General features: G+C 32.2%; 2 protein-coding genes across 2 annotated transcripts; one reads left to right on the top strand and one right to left on the bottom strand.

Moving 5' to 3' along the window:
• Window positions 1-661: 661 nt before the first annotated feature.
• LOC109798301 (CASP-like protein 5A2) lies at window positions 662-4,676 on the top strand. Its single transcript, XM_020358519.3, has 4 exons — window positions 662-856; window positions 1,134-1,413; window positions 3,670-3,802; window positions 4,177-4,676. The coding sequence occupies exons 2-4, from the start codon at window positions 1,187-1,189 to the stop codon at window positions 4,366-4,368; spliced, it is 552 nt and encodes a 183-aa protein (XP_020214108.1). The 5' UTR covers window positions 662-856; window positions 1,134-1,186; the 3' UTR covers window positions 4,369-4,676.
• A 3,667-nt stretch (window positions 4,677-8,343) lies between these two features.
• REV (Homeobox-leucine zipper family protein / lipid-binding START domain-containing protein) lies at window positions 8,344-14,976 on the bottom strand. The gene is made up of 18 exons (XM_020358518.3): window positions 14,175-14,976; window positions 13,930-14,089; window positions 13,611-13,696; window positions 13,434-13,524; window positions 13,175-13,270; window positions 12,952-13,065; window positions 12,790-12,873; window positions 12,491-12,646; window positions 12,342-12,416; window positions 11,908-12,014; window positions 11,596-11,779; window positions 11,039-11,227; window positions 10,796-10,876; window positions 10,217-10,351; window positions 9,656-9,984; window positions 9,363-9,468; window positions 9,055-9,204; window positions 8,344-8,953 (listed from the first exon to the last, which is right to left on the bottom strand). Exons 1-18 carry the CDS (start codon window positions 14,405-14,407, stop codon window positions 8,804-8,806), a joined length of 2,526 nt encoding a protein of 841 aa, XP_020214107.1. The 5' UTR covers window positions 14,408-14,976; the 3' UTR covers window positions 8,344-8,803.
• Between the last annotated feature and the right edge of the window lie 2,984 nt (window positions 14,977-17,960).

Here is a 17,960-nt window from a genome sequence, read left to right as displayed (position 1 = left end):
TCCACCTGACATTCACGTGGCCACCAGTTAACTCCGTTTAAATCATTTAGACAGAAGTCCCAAATTGCAATGATTTAAATTATTGAGGAACAAATTGAGACCTAAAATTAAAGTGGGACTAAATTGAAACAAAAAATTGTTATCAGGACGAAAAGAGGTATTTAAACCTACTTATTACTATCACATTATTAATAGAAAATAATTTAATAGTTTTTTAAATATAAAGACCAAGTCAAGAATATACAATATATACGTGAACAAAATAAATGTATACTTGCTGTAAAAAAATAAATAAAATTATTGTGTTTTCAAGAAGTTAATGGTAGTTTGAGACAACGTCGTGACAAGAAACACTATTAAAAAAATAATGATTTCCTGTATATAAATTAATCATTTTTTTTAAGTACAACGTGATGCGAATAATAACCAAAATACATGCTAAATCAAACATGTATTACACAGTAACTTAAAACATTATTAAGCCTACATATGTACCAAAAGAAACATTATTAAGCCTAATAATTTTTAATATTCGGTGAAGTAAAATAATTTATCTGATATTAAAAACCTAAAAATAAAATTAAAATCGATGTGATGTTACACAAAATAAAATCCCAATCGAATAAAAGAAAATAGAAGGATTATAAAATGTGAAGATGGTTCCTCTTGCCATTTAAGTGGCTCAGCTGGTGCACCAAACAAAAACAACGACAACTCCACAACTGAGGCGTACACGAAGATTCATTCAACGACTGCGCTCTGCAGCCACTCTTCTTGTCTATTTCCCTTTTCCTTACTTCCATCGCAGATCCCACTTCCAACGATCAAACCCATTAACACTGCAAAATTCTTCTGGGTACGTCACTTTTTCTTCATACCCTCAATCGATTCTGTTCACTTTTCCTGCTTCCGAGTTTAAATTCACAGTCTTTTGAGGAAACAAATTAAAGGGCAATCGCTTTTTCAATCCACCGAAGTCAATTTTCACCTCCCCATCAAAAATTAAAAATAAAAAAAAAAGTCAGCATTTTTCGTGCTTTCTTTCGATTATATTTTTTTATATAAAATTCCCATGGAGGCTTAGATCACAGGCGAGAATGGGGTTATTGACGATGTTTGATGGGTGTGATCAGATTTGGTGAAGAGGAAAGTGTGATGATGATGAATTGAATTGTTGAGAGGAGACATGAACGTGAGCCATGCTTCGGTTCACCCAGTTGAAGAAGTTCCAACGACTGAAGGTGGTGGTGCTGACCAAAACGTTAACGCTCCGAGGGTGAGGATGAAGGATATTCAAGGCATGCCCGGCACTGCCGGTGGCCTTTCTCTGCGTATTTCTCAGCTTGTTTTCGCTGCTGCTGCTCTCTCTATCATGGCCTCCACTAGTGATTTCCCTTCTGTCACTGCTTTCTGGTAACCACTGTTGTCAATATAGTTTTTTTTCTTGTTTCTTTTGGTTTCAATTTTGATTTGTTTGTAATAGTGATTGTAATTAAGAAACCTTTCTTAAGAATAAGGTGTGTATTTTTTTTGATTCGTATGGAATCTGGTGATGGCAACAGGGTTCAAACTTAGAACTATGTATACTACCCCAAGTATCACTAGGGAGACCCTAGTAGTTCATTAGATGTGTGTAAAAGAGCATATGTTGGGATGATAGATATTAATTCCTCAAATTTGGGCATCTGAGCTCTAGAAATTAGTCTTTGATTATCAGACAAGGACATAAAAGGAGGGATTTGGTTCAATTATCAAGTTTTGGATCAAGGAGATTCCAATTCTGATTCTTTCCCTATTGGATGCTTGAAGATTCAAAATATATAAATTGTGAATAATTCGGATAAATTTTCTTTGGGACATCCACTGCATGAGTATGGACTTAAGTGGCATGTGGATCTGGATTGGTAATGTAATATTGTGCATCCCTAAATTTTGCATGTGCTTCTGATAGATGGTTATGAATTTGAAATTGTTGTTTGGGGTCTGAGTGTGTTGTTGTATGAGACTTAATCCATTGGTAAGTCACTCATCATATCTTTCATTCTTAGCAGAGTGAGTCTTATAGAGCAGGATGTATAAAATGTGCTACGAACGTTGAATTTTTTACCGTCACAACGAAGGGTCATGATGGGAAAGACACAACATGTTCAATGAAGGCGACATCAAGGGGAAAACATGGGAAAATTATTAAAAAAAATAGCCTTTGAAATTAGAGACAATTACTATAAATGAAGGATGATTTAGATTTCGTAATAAAATGATGCCATTTGCATTACTATTTGGTCCCAAAATGGATTGTAAGATGCGGGTGAGAGTCTGGTAGAGCTGTATTTTTATAACGTTCTATGTGCATCAAATTTTTCTACATAATAAAGGGTCATTTAGGGAACTATTTCTCAACAAAGTGATGCCATTCATATTACTATTTGGTGCTTAAATGGAGCCATTGTAACATACAACAACTTACTGACATGTTTAGTTCATCTTATGCGTATGATAGAGTCGACTCTGCTTGACTTTAAAATATTCTAAGATTCTTGAATTCATCAAGAGTTTGAAAATTTATGATTTTTAATTAAGATGGTTTGGTTAACTGATTACAGACACCACTTCTGTTGTCAATTATTCTTTTATACCTCGAGGAGTTTCAACATTTTCTTAACATCTACTTAGCTGCTGAGAGGACACATTATAACTTTCTTATCTGGAAGGAAATCATTAGTGTGGATTTGTTTTTGGGAAAAATAAAGGATTTATCTTTCCTGTATATCATATCACATTAATAATTTTCTATAAAACACTAATTGTTGGAATAGTATTTGTTGTGTATAGACATACGAAGGAATGGAAAGACTTGGATAATGACTCAATGTATTGGAGTATATCTTTACTCCTTAAAATTGTATTAGATATGTTAATGTATAGAGTTATTTCAGTCAGTTAGTTTCTGTATTTTTCTGTTTTAGCTTAATTACCTGTTCAACAGGTCAATGTTTCAATAGCTTCCCTTGAAGCTATTGAAACATATAAATAGGACAATTGTATTACTGATTAATTACTGAAAATACAATTCACTCTTCTCTGTTAATTCTGCTCTCTCTCTTACTTTCTTTCTCTCTGATTTCTAAGACTGTCACGATTCTAATACAATGCCATGCCCATAGGCATATGTTGTGGCTGTATGGTTGGAAGGATATTACTTAATCCAATGCGACTTTAGATAGTGTTTGACCTTGCTTTGTTTGGATTTCTCTTCTCCTTAAAAGGAGAAATTGAGTCAAGCACATTTTGTCACTTCTGTTTTGGGCATATCTTATAGACTAAAAAACTGAAAATTGGTGAGTAACTTCTACTTTTAAAACTCTTATTTTGATCTTTAAATTTAATGTAGTTTTTAAGTGGGGAAAACACAAAAATGGGTTTGGTGTTGGATAGTTCTGATCTTAGACCTGTTTTTGGCACTTGTACCTTGGTTTGTCATTGCATATATAATAGCTTAGTTCTTACGTGTATAGTCGCCCATGCTAACTTGCCTGCACTATCTAGTTGGAACATGTTATTATTGCATTTATACTTTTTTGGCTTTATTCTTTTCAAATTTCCCTTTTGTTTATGAAATGGCATGAATGCCACGACATTACGTATAATCTTTGTCTCATCTTTTATCAGTTACCTTGTTGCTGCTGCCGGCTTGCAGTGTTTGTGGAGCTTTTCATTGGCTATTACTGATGTGTATGCCCTTTTAGTAAGGCGTTCTTTGCAGAACTATCGAATTGTCAGCTTGTTTACAATTGGTGATGGGGTAAGATCTAGACTCAATAATCTTTTCACAATTTTGCAACGCTAAAATACTTGTCACTTTCTGGTTAATTTTTTGAACTCTCTTCACTTTAACTGCCATCTCATGTTCAACACTACTTTTCAAATATTTATCAGAGTAAATTATACTGAACATCCTAAGGTTTTGTGAAATTATACTGACCAATCACTTGGATGTGTTTTTAACATCCCATAACTTCAGTGGAAAGCTTATTCCACTGTTTTCTCTTCATTACTTACTTGTTCATAACTGTTTCAAAAGTTTCACTATAATATGTAACTTTAACTTGTGTTATTTTTTTCCCCCTCTGAAAATGCTGCAGTGTTAATTTCAGAAGAGCTGTGTATTCCATGCAGGTGACTTCCACCCTTACATTTGCAGCGGCCTGTGCATCAGCAGGCATCACAGTCCTGATTGATAATGATCTCGGAAGTTGTGCACAGAACCACTGTGTGCAGTTTGAAACGGCTACAGGCATGGCCTTCATTTGTTGGTTCACCACAGTGCCATCTTTTCTCCTGAACTTCTGGTCCTTGGCATCGCGGTAATTCAAAACAGTGACAACCAGAATCTTGGGTAGCTTGTAAAGTAAATGTTGGTGTCAGGGGTTTGTTTGGCTGTTATGTTTTGCACCTGTCAAAGTTTTTTAAGCTTCATGTCATGTGTTAGCACCAAATGGTTGCATGTGGTTATTACTCACTCACTTGGTCATATTTGACGGTGGAGTGAAGAAATAGGACTTTATGGTTAGTTCATATTATGCATGGTACGATGTAAAGAAACAGATTCTATATGAACTTGGTGGCGTTTTGTATGCGGAAGTCTGTGTAGTCTGTACACAGTTTTGTTCTGTTAACTAAGGGGGGTGTATTGGATTAGGATTTTAAAGGACTTTTTTAGTGAAAAAAAATCCTGCGAATTTTAAAAGACTTTGCAGGATTTTCATGACTTTTAAGATTTTGCAGGATTCTACAAGATTTAAAATCAGGATTTTAATGGATTCTACAAGACTTTTAAATCAGGATTTTAATGGATTCTGTGGGATTTTGTGGAGTTTTGACATTTGATAAGATTTAAAAAAAAATTCATACATTCAAATTTAAAAAGAGTCAAAGATAAAATAATTAAAAAAAACAATAATGTCTAGATAAATAATAATAATAATTCTCCATAATATTCTATCATCTTTTTATAGCATCCACTATCAATTATAACAATTTATCGGAATCCTCCTTGGTCCAAGCTTCATAGTTTTCTTTTTCTTTTTCTTTTTCTTTATTATTTCCATGTGAATCTCCCATTTGAATTACTAAAATAATATATGTTGAAAACCAGTTATATAAATAATTATGGATAAGAGACAAAATCAATAAAATTATATTATTATTTTTAGAAGCACACCAATTATACAAGATCGAATATATTTTGGCTATCCAAATAGATCAAATATCTCAATCATTATAAAAAAAATGTAAAAACGAAAATATAGAAACAAAAGATAATTTTTATATAAAAAAATTAGTATATTCGATACTGAGAAAATATTTAGATATATAATCTTTTTATATAAATGAGAGTATTTAGATATAGAGAATATATATATATATATATATATATATATATATATATATATATATATATATATATTTATTTATTTTAGTTATATATTATATGATAATTTTTAACGATATTTATAAATGTAAATTATTCTAACAAATATTTTAACAATATTTTATTTTTTAAAAAATAAGCTAATGAAGGCATAAATCCTAAACCCTAAAAAATTAGATACTGCAATGTCTTATGTTAATTTTCTTTTTTAAAAATATAAAAAAAATCTTAAATTCACAATATAAAAATAAAAAGAAAAATTCATAGTAAAAAAAATAAAATAATTGTTGAGTCATAAAAGGAGGGATAAGAGTAACAAATTCAAGGGAATGAGAGAGTTCGCAGTTTTTATGCTGAGAGGGTTCTTCCCCCAACTAAGATCCATTTTCATCTCATTCTACTCACAGAAACTCTAACAAATTCATCTTATATATATATATATATATATATATATATATATATATATATTTAGAGATTATGATATCAATTTCATCTTTCACCTTTTTTTTCTTCTTGACGTATGTTATAAAAAAAATTACCACTTAAAAGTTAAAATTTCAAGCATTTTTTTTGTTATATAAAGGAACAAATTCAACTACATAGAATAAAATAAAGCAAGTCAATTAAAGAGAACGAACAGAAAAATAGAGTAAGTCAATGACACTATCATTTACATATCAGAGTTTCACAAAATAGGAGAATGGGATGAGAACAGTACTACAATATTATATATGAGCAATGAATAATAGTATAGTATTATTAGTAGAGAAAAAATGGAGAAGACAGGAGCATAGAAAAAAAAAGATAAAAAACTCACTTGAAAATTATTGTAACACTTGAAAAATCACTTCAAACAATCCTTCAAAATCCGTTGGGTTTGGATGGGATTGTTTTATGAATCTGGTATTTATAGATAACACTAGAAAGTCTTTCAAAATCCCTCTCACACAACAATCCTTTAAAATCCTTATATTTTTGAATACCAATGGATTGTTTTTAAGTTGTAAAAAATCTCAAATGAATAACAGTGAATTTTAATGGACTCTTTAAAAAATCTTGAAAATCCAGATTGAATACCACTGGATTGTTTTTAAGTGACATAAAATCCTGATTGAATACCAATGGACTTTTTTACTCAAAAAAAGTTTTTTAAAATCCTACGAAATCCTAAACCAATACAGTAATACACCCCCCTAAATGTATTTTTAGTTATTAGAGTCTTTTAGCCATATGTTTTTCTATGATTATATATCATTTGTTTTTGTTGAAAGTGCCCGCCATTTTATACCCTTAGTTTAGTTTTACGTCTATAGACACAAATGTTTGACTATATTAAAATAATATTTGGTCAGTAGTTGTATCTTATGTGTATTAAAATAATATTTGGTCAATAAAAGTTATGTCTCGTAATTAATATTTAATTGTTAATTTTGGGATATTATGTGTATGGACAAAAAAAATTGTCTTTTACTCTTTTGCAAGATTTATTATTTGTTGTCACCTTATGAATCACGAGTGTTTAACACAATTGATTTTTTTTTAGTTTGGATCAAACTTAAAAAAGATCTCATAAGAAATCTAATTATATTCCATCAAATGAATGCATGAAGTGATTTTTTTGTCGTTAAATTAGAATTTTGTTCATTACATGTATATATATACATGAGAAATGTTAGTGACACTTTTTTCTAACATTGTTTTGCTTATACTTTTTCTTAGTGTTATTAGTATTTTTACACAGTGCATATGGACAGTTGAATAAGTTAAACTCAATCAATTCGGAGATAGTCCTATGCTTCATTGAAGCATGTGAAGGAATAAACCTAAGCTTTATTTTTGAACAGAAAACAAGTAATACTTTAAATTAGTAAAATAAATTTTAAAGATAAACCATAGGTTGGTTAATGCAGGTGAGGAGCAACCGAGTTGTTGGCGGTGGAATCTCTTTATACGTAAGTTGGGATTTCACAAATTTTAATTGATTCTGCTCTGATTTTACGAGGCATATGGAATAGACAAGACAAGCTTAGCTAAAACAAAAGGCATGGGAAGGACACATGTTCAGGATCACTTTATTTCCCCTTGTCGTGAGGGTGTAATAAATGGAAAATTAGAGCCACTGCTCCATCTCTGCTTCACTTTAAATATCCATAATTATTTCTTTCGTCAGAACCATCATTTTTCCTGTCATAAAATAACAAATTATTAAATGCTTATTACATTGAGAAAATCACACTAATTCTCTCCTCAGGTTAGTAAAAATATGTCTAAACCTTAGCTCTAAATTTCAACGTATCTCGCACATTTTTTAATTAATAATTTAATAGTAGAGTAAATTAGATAATTGGTATTTCTATGTATTTCTTTTTAAAATAAGTTGATTAAAACCATTTTTTTTCGCAACTCTAAAATTGCTTTCACTTTTTTAGAAACAAAAATAAGAAATAAGTAATAAAAAAAGAGCTACAAACTGAGGGGCTTACAATAAGGAAGAGTAAACTGAAAATAGTTACGGGTTACGGAAATAAAAGATGCCAGAAAAGAAAATGCTGAATCTCCTTTAAACATTGTTCTAGATTATTATTATATAATTCATAGATAGTCTTGTATTTCTTTCTGAAAATAACAAGTGTTAATATGTTAAAAAGACGCATAAAATGTGTAAATAAAAATATTTTAATCAAATTATCACTTAAAGAAAAATCATATATAAATGGTCCGTATGATTATCCCTTATATTTATTACAACTGCTGTTCCGATCTATCTTATATAAATTCCACTTCTTTGATGTACTAATGATATGTAAGCTTTTACACCCTGGCAAATATAGAATACGTAATTTAAAATTCAAAGCCATAGATGTATTTCATACGTTATCACAATCGTTACTGATGTACCTAATAACACCTCAAATTTTAAATTGCGCAATCTGAAAATATACTTGGGTTGAACAAACTACAAAGACACAGTACATCAGATACACAATAAAACAAAGTACAATCAGTAAAGATGTACTGTGTTGGTGTGACACAAGCCAGAACTTTGATTGTGTGTAAGTAAACGTTACACATGCGCTTTGTCATCACACAAGTGCTTTGTTTTACCTTAACTCGAGTTGAAAGATACACTAGAGTCAAAAACATGTGTCATTCAAGTCTCAACTTCACTCTAGCACTAAATAATTTACAAGATTAATTCAATTTGGTCTCTGCACTAAATAAGAAATAAATTAAATCGAATTAAATGCAAACCTGACCCTGTGTTAAACAAAAATTTAGGATTTCTTTTTCCCTGCAAATTTGTCTGTCTCAACTTTTAACCCATTGTTTTTATATTCAAGTGGGAAAAAGCAGGGCACACGAATTGGATTCTCATACAAAAGACCAATTTATGAAAGAGAAAGCCAAGCAATGAACATTGTTATCTTCTCCAGTAAGCACTTTCCATGCAATGGCTTGGTCATATGAAACATGCCTCCCCATGGTGGACATGCAGATTCCAGCTGGCAGATAAGCAAACCCCTGATGCAAGAATACATTATATAAGTGAACTTGTAACTTCAATATTTTGTGATCACAGGTCAAGTAAATAAAATAAGTGCGTTTGTGTGTTTAGAATTTACCTGTTCCATTAACTTGGCAAAGTCTGAACACAATGCCTTGCGTCCAGACTCATCAAATATTTTATCCAATGTGATGTCTTGTAGAGCCACTAGAGTTGTTTCCAACATGTCTAGGCCTGCTTGATTTGCAAATATGAACACTGGCAACGACTGCAATATCAAAAGGAGAAATATCACATTAGTCTCACGTGAGAAAGAATTAAATGGCTATCATAAAAATTACGCCTTGCAACTTCCTTCATGATCAAAAGGGCCACCAACACCGCCCCATGTCGAAATGAAATGAATTTGAAATCACACACGCTTACCTTCAGTGAACAGCATAGAATGGCATCCTGATGATGCCACAGATGCTTCAGCATCATGTCACCAACAAGGGAATCTGATCTCAGCAAGTCGGACCCCAAATAGTAACTGATTTTGGAAAAAACATAGGAAAAGAAACATATTAAACATGCTTTTAATTTAAAGGAAAATGAACTATAATAACTTGACCAAATTGTTATTGAATTATATAATTCTCAACCAGTCAGACTTGTGATAACATGCATGTATTAACTTCTAAGACAGAACTGCCAAACATCGAGATAAGTAGGCATGCCTGTAGCTTTGGCAGATCCAGTGAGCGAGCGTTACAGCCTCTGGAGAACCAGGAGAAAGTTTTGCTCCGACAGCTGGGTTTATACCAGATGGAGATATAGCCATGGCAACCCTCTGCACAGAGGAAATCACACTACGGACGTATTGACGTGCCATGACTGCAACATTATCTTGCAAACTGCTGTCAAATGGGAACTGGAAAGCAATAGTCAACACTGATCGAGTGTTGTGACTTGACGCGTCTGCACCTTGAGTTGTTGCTGGGCTCACTTCAAAACCAGATGTCAAATCCAGGGTCCGATTTGTAGCCACTGTATCCTTTTTATCACCCTAAGACAAGAATATAGATTGTTACAGCAGGGAAACACAGACATAAACAACAGTAGGTTCATTCTAACTTAAAAAGTAGCAGAGAAATATATCCGTGTTATTAGAGGGCACATGAAATTCAGTGATACGAACTTTCAAGTACATGTGCTCACAAGCTTGAGTGAAGATGAAAAGTGCTAAAAAATAAAAATAGGGATTATTGAAATTAAAATATAGAGGAACAAAACTTAACTGGTTTTGAATCCAGTGGGATGATGCGGAAACCAGAAGGAACCAATGGAGCATCATCCGGGAACATTTCATCAATTGGAGCAAATATGAGCTCAGAACAAGCACCCACAGCATGCTCATCAATCCCACTACAAATCTGCAAAAAAATCATAAGAACATACTTATATTAATTATATTTGTTAATGTATAAATCATTTAAGTATTTAACAGCATAGAAAAGAACTACAATGAAACGAATGCTAAGAATGAAGGCAGAAGAGAGCCCAAAACCCATTGAAAGGCATGCATATATTTAAAAGGCAAAGATTTCAAGTAGCATTTTAACACTTAACAAGTAAACAGCAATGTAAAAATCTTAATCTAAGACTGAGATCTGTCTTAATGGTATTGTTCAAAATCAGAGGTTTTGCAAGACAATGACATTCACACTTGTACCAAAAAAAAAAAAAAAAAGGACGCAATTTTGTACCAACAATGACATTCACACTTGATGTGATTCAGCTTATGCAAAAAAGAATTTAATAAAGATATACAGATACTGCTCAACATTCCAATAAAAGACAGAGGCATCGGCCGTCACCTGTAAGAGATGAATGTCCCTAGAAACAAAAGCATCTTCTTGAGCAAGAGAGTGGCCTTCAAGTCTAATAACTTCAAGCATCTGTAGTGAAAACACAAACATTCTCAGTAATGTTGCTTGCAAGTACAAATTTCCAATATTATTGACATACTCAATAACATGTACACATAAAAATGTCAAACAGATATTGGCTCAATGCAAATAAGCATCCTCCATCCACTTTTTAAAAGAATGCAAACCTACCTCTTCATGTTCAATGGTATGACCAAGAGGCATGATTATTTGACTGCCAGTGAATCTTGTAGGCCTCATCCCTGGATAGGCATAGGTGCCAGCTTTCAATGATGCAGCAGCATAAGCATCAACATTGAAATCAGCCCACTCTGAGCGGTGCTCCCTCAGAAAACGAACCAAAACTGCAGGAGGGACATTCTGCACATAATTGTCAACCATAAGTTGTCGCATAACATTGAAAATGGTAAATGTTAGCCAACTAAAATTTTAAATTAAAGAATCATAAATCCACTTGATGCTAGGATCATGTTCCATATTTAGGAATGTATCAAAGAAATCCCATATTTAGGAATGTATCAAAGGAGTCTATTTTGACCAAGATATTTTTTTTTTCACAGATCAAACCTATCAATGTCATGTTATAATTGTTAACAACTACCAAGCAATGCAAACAACAAATTAGTTAGTAAAAGGAAAAGCAGCAACTACAAAGTTAATTACACAACATGGCCTTCTCTTCTTTCAATTCATTAAAAATATCACAACATTGGGTTCTCAAGACTTACTTGAAGAAGCATAGAAGCTTTTGCACAGAGAATTCCTCCGAGGAACGTAAGGGAACTCGCTGGATTAGAAGTGCCACTCAAATTCTTGGTTGAATTAACGGCAATAATTACATCCTCAGCACCATCACAATTCAGTACAGTCCACCCATCATCATTGAATCCATTTACAGCATCATTGAAGCCTCTGCAAGTCAAATACATCAATTTTTTGGCCAAAAACTAGTTGAATTGGAGATGATATCATAAGAATCAATATTCTAGAGCTGCAAACTGAAATGACCTTCAACAAAACAAATTGTTTCATGTGGCTACCTGCTTAATCTTTGGCTGAAAGTTCGCAGAACAGCAGGCTGCCTACCCAATCCATAAACCACTTCACCACTTGTTTCCTGAGCTATTTGCCTGATATAGCGAAGTGCCTATCACAAAAGCCATTATTAAATCAATACCTATCTTATTAGAGAAAGGCATAAAACATGGGAATCACATGAATTGAAGGTAGATCCAGAAAACCTGCCAAGTTCTTGTAGAACTTGAAATGAAGAATTAAAAAAACAGAAGGGAAAAAGAGATGTGTAGATATCAGAATATTTTAGTGCAAAAGACCACTCAAACATTAAATGATATAATACTGGATTTGCTCAAGGATTGTGGTTCAGTTTGCACATTGTTCACAATAACACTAGTGAGTCAACCAGATTTTGATATAAATCCCTATTTTATGAATTCAACAATAATGAACTTACCGCAATTGTCATTTTCTGAGCTATCACCTTTGATGATTCATAAAGTGGCCGCAACACTTCAGGCACACTCCATGCCTAAAAGAAAACAATAAGCAAATTAATGTACACAGAAAAAAAAAATACATTAGCTTAGTGTGATGAAATCAAACCTCAAGATTTAGGTGGTCTACTATGTGAATAATTGACCCTCCGCCCTCACATGGTCGAATCAAGTAGCCACTAGGGAGCGTTTCAGCCCTTACAAATTGAGCAGCAGCAGCTGGATTAGGGCCCGAGCCAGAACCAGAAAGGGACCTCTCACAAACCTTCAAAAGTGGAATCAGAAGAAGACATGTAAGTCCAAAGGACATCCCTTCAAAGAAGAATTTATAGAAACCACAATGCAATACAGTCTTACATATAAACTCAACACATCTATTTCATGCATCACATGACCAAACATACTCACCACTAGACTGCCATTTTCCAAACTTGTTGTGTATCTCAGAGTCCAGAAATCCCGGGCAGGAGCCAGTGTTGTTGGAGCATATGTCTGCAGAAATTTTGAAGTATATTCACAGAAGTGACAAAAAACAATAACAAACAAAGATGCATTAAATTTGAGACTCACCTGTGTGTAAACAAGTTCAATGGTTCCCCCATTTCCAGCAGGAAACATAGTGAAAACTTCTAGGCTCCGACAGTCCCGAAACCAAGATGGACGATCTTTAAGGATCTCTGCAATCTATTGAAAATAGCGCATTTAGAAACTCAAACTCCAAACAGTTTACAGACACTGACTGAAATATCAAGTGACAAGAAAAGAAAACCATACTTTTACTTGGTCAATTTACCTTTGTAGGTTCTAAACTAACAAGACCACAGGCTCGAGCTGCCACTCCACTGCAACTTTGTGAAATGGCAAAGATCCCAACCGAATCCGGACCAGGCTGGCAAAAAGAACTATTTTTAGATGAAGAGGTAATTGGCGAGTTCAGTAAATTGAATAACAGCACAGAATCACAATGAAATTCACAATAAGTACCCTCTAGATGCCAAAGGTCACTAAATTATTAAGCAATACTATTGCAAGAAACAGAAGGAAAAAAAAACCTTCATCCCAGGCATCTGGACCCAATCTACAGCAGTTCCCGTAGCCTTTGAAAGGAACTCTGTCAAGGTCTCCTCCGCAATTGATAGGAGTCTGAAAGGATCACAATAGAAGAAATAATTGAGCAAAGCTTCATCACACAAAATGCAGAAAGTTCAATTCAAGATGCTCAAAATTACCCAGCAGGGTTATTAGCATCTCTCATGGTCTGCTGAGGAGTAGTAACCACCGAATCACAACTAGCATCAGTAGTTGCTGCTGGTGTCTGCAGGAATAACAATTGAGTCAATAACAACCCAAACAACCATCAAAACTTGTATAGTAACAGCTGCAACATCCATCAAAATCAACACAAGACCAACATGCAAGAATACAGAAAACAGATCGGTTCTTCTCTCATCTTTTCTTCCGAAGGCCCCCAACAAAGTGAAGAATTGACGATCAGAAGCAGAAAAGCTGACATGATTTACAACAAGGGTGGTCTCCCCACACACTTACAGTATGCAATTGCTGCCTCATGTAACCATTTTCACACACAAGCTGTGACACCTGCTTCTGCAACCGATCATTCTCCTCCATCAACAACTTGTTCATTGCCGTGAGTTTGCGGTTCACAGTCTGAAGCCGTGAAGCCTCTTTTCTCTGCTTCTCCCTGCACCTGCACACCATCCAAAGCCACACATCTCAGAACCACTTTGAGAAAATGACCTCATACGAGTGTGTGATTCATTGGCTAGTCTTACCTGCGGTTCTGGAACCAAACCTTGATTTGCTTAGGCTCGATGTTGGAGAGAATGGGGCACTCTCTGATCAATTGCTGCCTCCTCAAAGAACTAGGCTTAGGGCACTCAGCATAGACCCTTTCAAGAGCCTCAACTTGCTCAGCAGTGTACCTCACATACTTGCCAGAATCTAGATGCTTGTCAATGCTCCCACTGCTGCTACTCTCTCTGTGTTGAGCCACAGCCATGGCCATAATGAAAAGCAAGGTGGGTGGTGGGTGGTGGGTGGTGGGTGATGTTGGTACTAGCAAAGGGGCATAAGAAAACTGAAACGTTGAAGAGGGGAAGAAGTAGTGTGTGTATACTTGTGCAACCACCGTTATTGGTTCCTTCTTTACCGTGGAACCAGCTAAGATAATAAAAAATAAAAGGAAAGAGGGATAAAAAAACTGTCTTTCATTGAAATTGCAGGGAATGCTCCAAAGTGGAAACAGGAAACGCTCGTTTGTTTTCCCAGGTAAGAGTAGAGAACCCCCCCACCCCACTTCAGTGTCCCCTCTTTTTGTTGAGTTGCAGAGAGAAAGATTTGAGTTTGAGCTGAAATTGCGGGGTTTTGTTGAGGGAAAAAAAGAAAGGAAGGGGCTTGAAGAAGAAGGAAGGAATAGTAAAGAAACCCTAACCTAACTAAGCATGGTGGTAATAGGTGAGGAAGGTGAGTGAAGGAGTGAGTGAGTGAGTGAGTGAGTGAGTGAGGGAATAAAGTGAGTGAGAAATTGTGAGTTGAGGTTTCAGCACGAAGATCGAGAAACATGGGAGGTTCTCGTTTTTCTTTTCGTTTTCCTTTTGTTTATAATTTTCGGCGCATTTACGTCCTTGTCCCTGTTCCTGTTGTTCCTTTGATTTGACACGTGGGACCCACACTCTCACCAACTCTTTTCTCATTGTCAATTCCCGACCATCCAATTATTATTATTACACAAAATACATAATTAATCCCAATTACCTTTTTCTATATTTCATGCTTTGAATTCTTTCTACTAATAAATTTAAAACCTTTCTTTTTCACAATTTTAATGACTATTTAATATATTAATTTAATAAAATATTAATTCTTATTCTATATCCTTGTTACTGGCTTATAAACAAATTTTACTAAATCTTCTCTATAAATCCGATATAAGACAATAATAGAATTTCAAAAAGATAAAAAAAAAAAAAACTTTAATGCATCGTGGCATTCTTATTTATTTAACGTAGAAAATAGACTAACAATTAAGAGAAAATATAAAATTTTGACACCAATAATTAAGAAAAATTAATATAATCTTAAACAAATTGTTTTAAATACTATTGTTATAATTATCTTATTAATACTTAACAGAAATCTTTTGAATATTATCTTCATAGTAATTTAATTCATTCAAAATAATATAACAAAATAATATGCATTTATCATTTTACATTTTAATATGAAATTAATTAATTAATTATAGTCAAAATTTCTAAAAGACATTACATTTCCAATTCCTAATTTTTTTTAATTAATATTATAATACAAAATTATTATCTATATATAGCTAATTTCCAAAAATAAATATTAATTTTTTTACCATTTTAATTTATTGGAATGAAATCAGTGAAACAATAAATATAATTTTGACTCGTAAATTAATCATATAACCTAAATTTAATTCCTTTAGGACCTATATGAAGTAGTGCTGAGTTCTTAATCTTTAGTTTTCAAATCATAATTTTAAAATAAAATATATTTTATGAGTAAGAAATATAATAATTATAATATATATATATATATATATAATTGTTAACTTTCATAATAATTACTTTAAAAGTGGTGTCAAAACTTAATTTTTAATTTGTCAATGATGGAAAATATTACATTAATAGTGTCTATCTATTAAATTGATCTTAAATCTAATTATTATTTTTGCTAAACAAAAACTTAAAAATACCTGATTTCTGAAAGAATTACTATTACTGTCAATAATTTTTTTTCCAAAATAAAATTAAAAGATTGATAGTAACTTTTTTCTAAAACTAAAAACAAATATTGTTATTCTGGTAATTTTTTTCTTTGTTTTATATTCTCTAAAATTTGAAACCATTATTTTTAATTTTATATAATAAGTAAATTTTAATTTTGATCTTTAATCTCTCTAAAATTTAAAATCATAAATTTTGATCTATAATTTAATTTTAAGAAAGATAAATAATAATTATTTTAGACACATAAAAAAAGAGTGTTACATGATGATAACATTGGTTTTAAGAAAGATAAAACATTATTTTCATCATTTTTACTTAAAATATGATAACATTTTTTAAATTACAATATTACTTGAATATTGTTTTTTTTGTCTATTTTTATTCATCTTATTTTTTACTTTCCTGCCAAACCCACCCTTAATTTGGTTTACAATTTCTTCACCTCTCATACTATAATTCAAATGTTAATTCTTGTAAAATCATTGAATACTTGTCCATTTATTATTATTTATTTTTTCTTTAAATATGTTTTTTTTAAATAATTTTACTCGAGACACGACTAAATATTAAATACAAACAGTTATTTATAATAAAAGAGTTGAATGTTTATTATTAGTTTCTTCATAGTTGTTGGTAGCATAATGACGCTATTTATACTATTAAGTATTAACTTTACTAATCCTTTAAAGGTCAACCTAATTAATAAATATCGAAATAGTATGTATGAAATTATAAGTTTGAACTCCAAATTATTGTGCACCCAAAAACATTACTAATCTTTATTATTGATAACATGACATAAGCTTATTACTCCTAAACTTCAATCACCGTCAAATAAGGTTTAATTATCATAAATATATTAAAATGACATTGTTGTCGTTGATCATATAAGACACTGAACAACTTATTGGGTGAAGATGAATTTGAGGGAAATTAATTAAGGATAAAGAAAAATGTAGGAAAATAGTGAGGGATCCACGTATTTTTATTTTTCTACAAAATTGCAGAAATAAACAATACTTTAACTATATGAGATACGTATCGTAGTGGCTGAAAACAGTCATGCCATTTTTTGTTTACAATTTTTGAGGTTTTATAACAATTTTAATTTGTCATAAACAAAAAAAAAAACACAATTTTGAAAAATTAAAATCGATCATTATTATTTTTATTTCTCTCTGACCACGCAATCAAAAGACTATTTATATTTTTTAATTTACTGTGATCTACTTTTTTTTCTTCTCATTTTCATTCATCCCATTTCCTTCGTTCTTCCCAGACACACCATTTACTTAATTACTCACCCAATAGCAACAAGATCATGACTCATAGGTATATGTATCCAAAGAATAAAACACAAGAAATAAAAATAATATATATTTTTAAGTCTTGAAATTTAAAAAAGAAATAATGTTTTCAGAAAAACTATAAGAAAAAAAAAACCAAACAGACCATATATTTATATTTTTCTAATATTTTGCTAACTTACTGCCCAATCTCTTATATTGATCTCTAAAATAATTTATTACCTATTAATGTGTTTGGAAGAACTCATTTAAAGTTTAATTGGGTTTCACTTTCAATATAAGCACTTGTATAAATATATAACACTGGTATAAAAATATTTTATGATGCACTGGTAAATTTCTTGGAACTTTTGAACCAACTCAATTATAGTTTACATGCAGTTAGCTTAATCACATTTTTTAATTAGAAAAGCAACTTATATATAAGTATTTATATGACAAGCATTCATTTAATAAGTATTCAATTATTATTTAAGTAGCTTTTTTTACACTACTA

The sequence above is a fragment of the Cajanus cajan genome, chromosome 8 (genome assembly GCF_000230855.2).
Source record: "Cajanus cajan strain Asha chromosome 8, NIPB_CcT2T_4, whole genome shotgun sequence".
Lineage (NCBI taxonomy): Eukaryota > Viridiplantae > Streptophyta > Magnoliopsida > Fabales > Fabaceae > Cajanus > Cajanus cajan.
The sequence above is the reverse complement of the archived record's forward strand: the minus strand, read 5'-3'. Positions and strand labels throughout refer to the sequence as shown.

Excerpts from the sequence above, each read along its gene's own strand:
- LOC109798301 (XM_020358519.3), top strand. The coding sequence starts at position 1,187 with ATGAACGTGAGCCATGCTTCGGTTCACCCAGTTGAAGAAGTTCCAACG. Across the intron at positions 1,414-3,669 it reads CCTTCTGTCACTGCTTTCTG|TTACCTTGTTGCTGCTGCCG; the intron begins GTAACCACTGTT and ends ATCTTTTATCAG. Across the intron at positions 3,803-4,176 it reads TGTTTACAATTGGTGATGGG|GTGACTTCCACCCTTACATT; the intron begins GTAAGATCTAGA and ends TATTCCATGCAG.
- REV (XM_020358518.3), bottom strand. The coding sequence starts at position 14,407 with ATGGCCATGGCTGTGGCTCAACACAGAGAGAGTAGCAGCAGTGGGAGC. Across the intron at positions 13,525-13,610 it reads GATGCTAATAACCCTGCTGG|ACTCCTATCAATTGCGGAGG; the intron begins GTAATTTTGAGC and ends TGATCCTTTCAG. Across the intron at positions 11,780-11,907 it reads TTCAGCCAAAGATTAAGCAG|AGGCTTCAATGATGCTGTAA; the intron begins GTAGCCACATGA and ends TTTGACTTGCAG.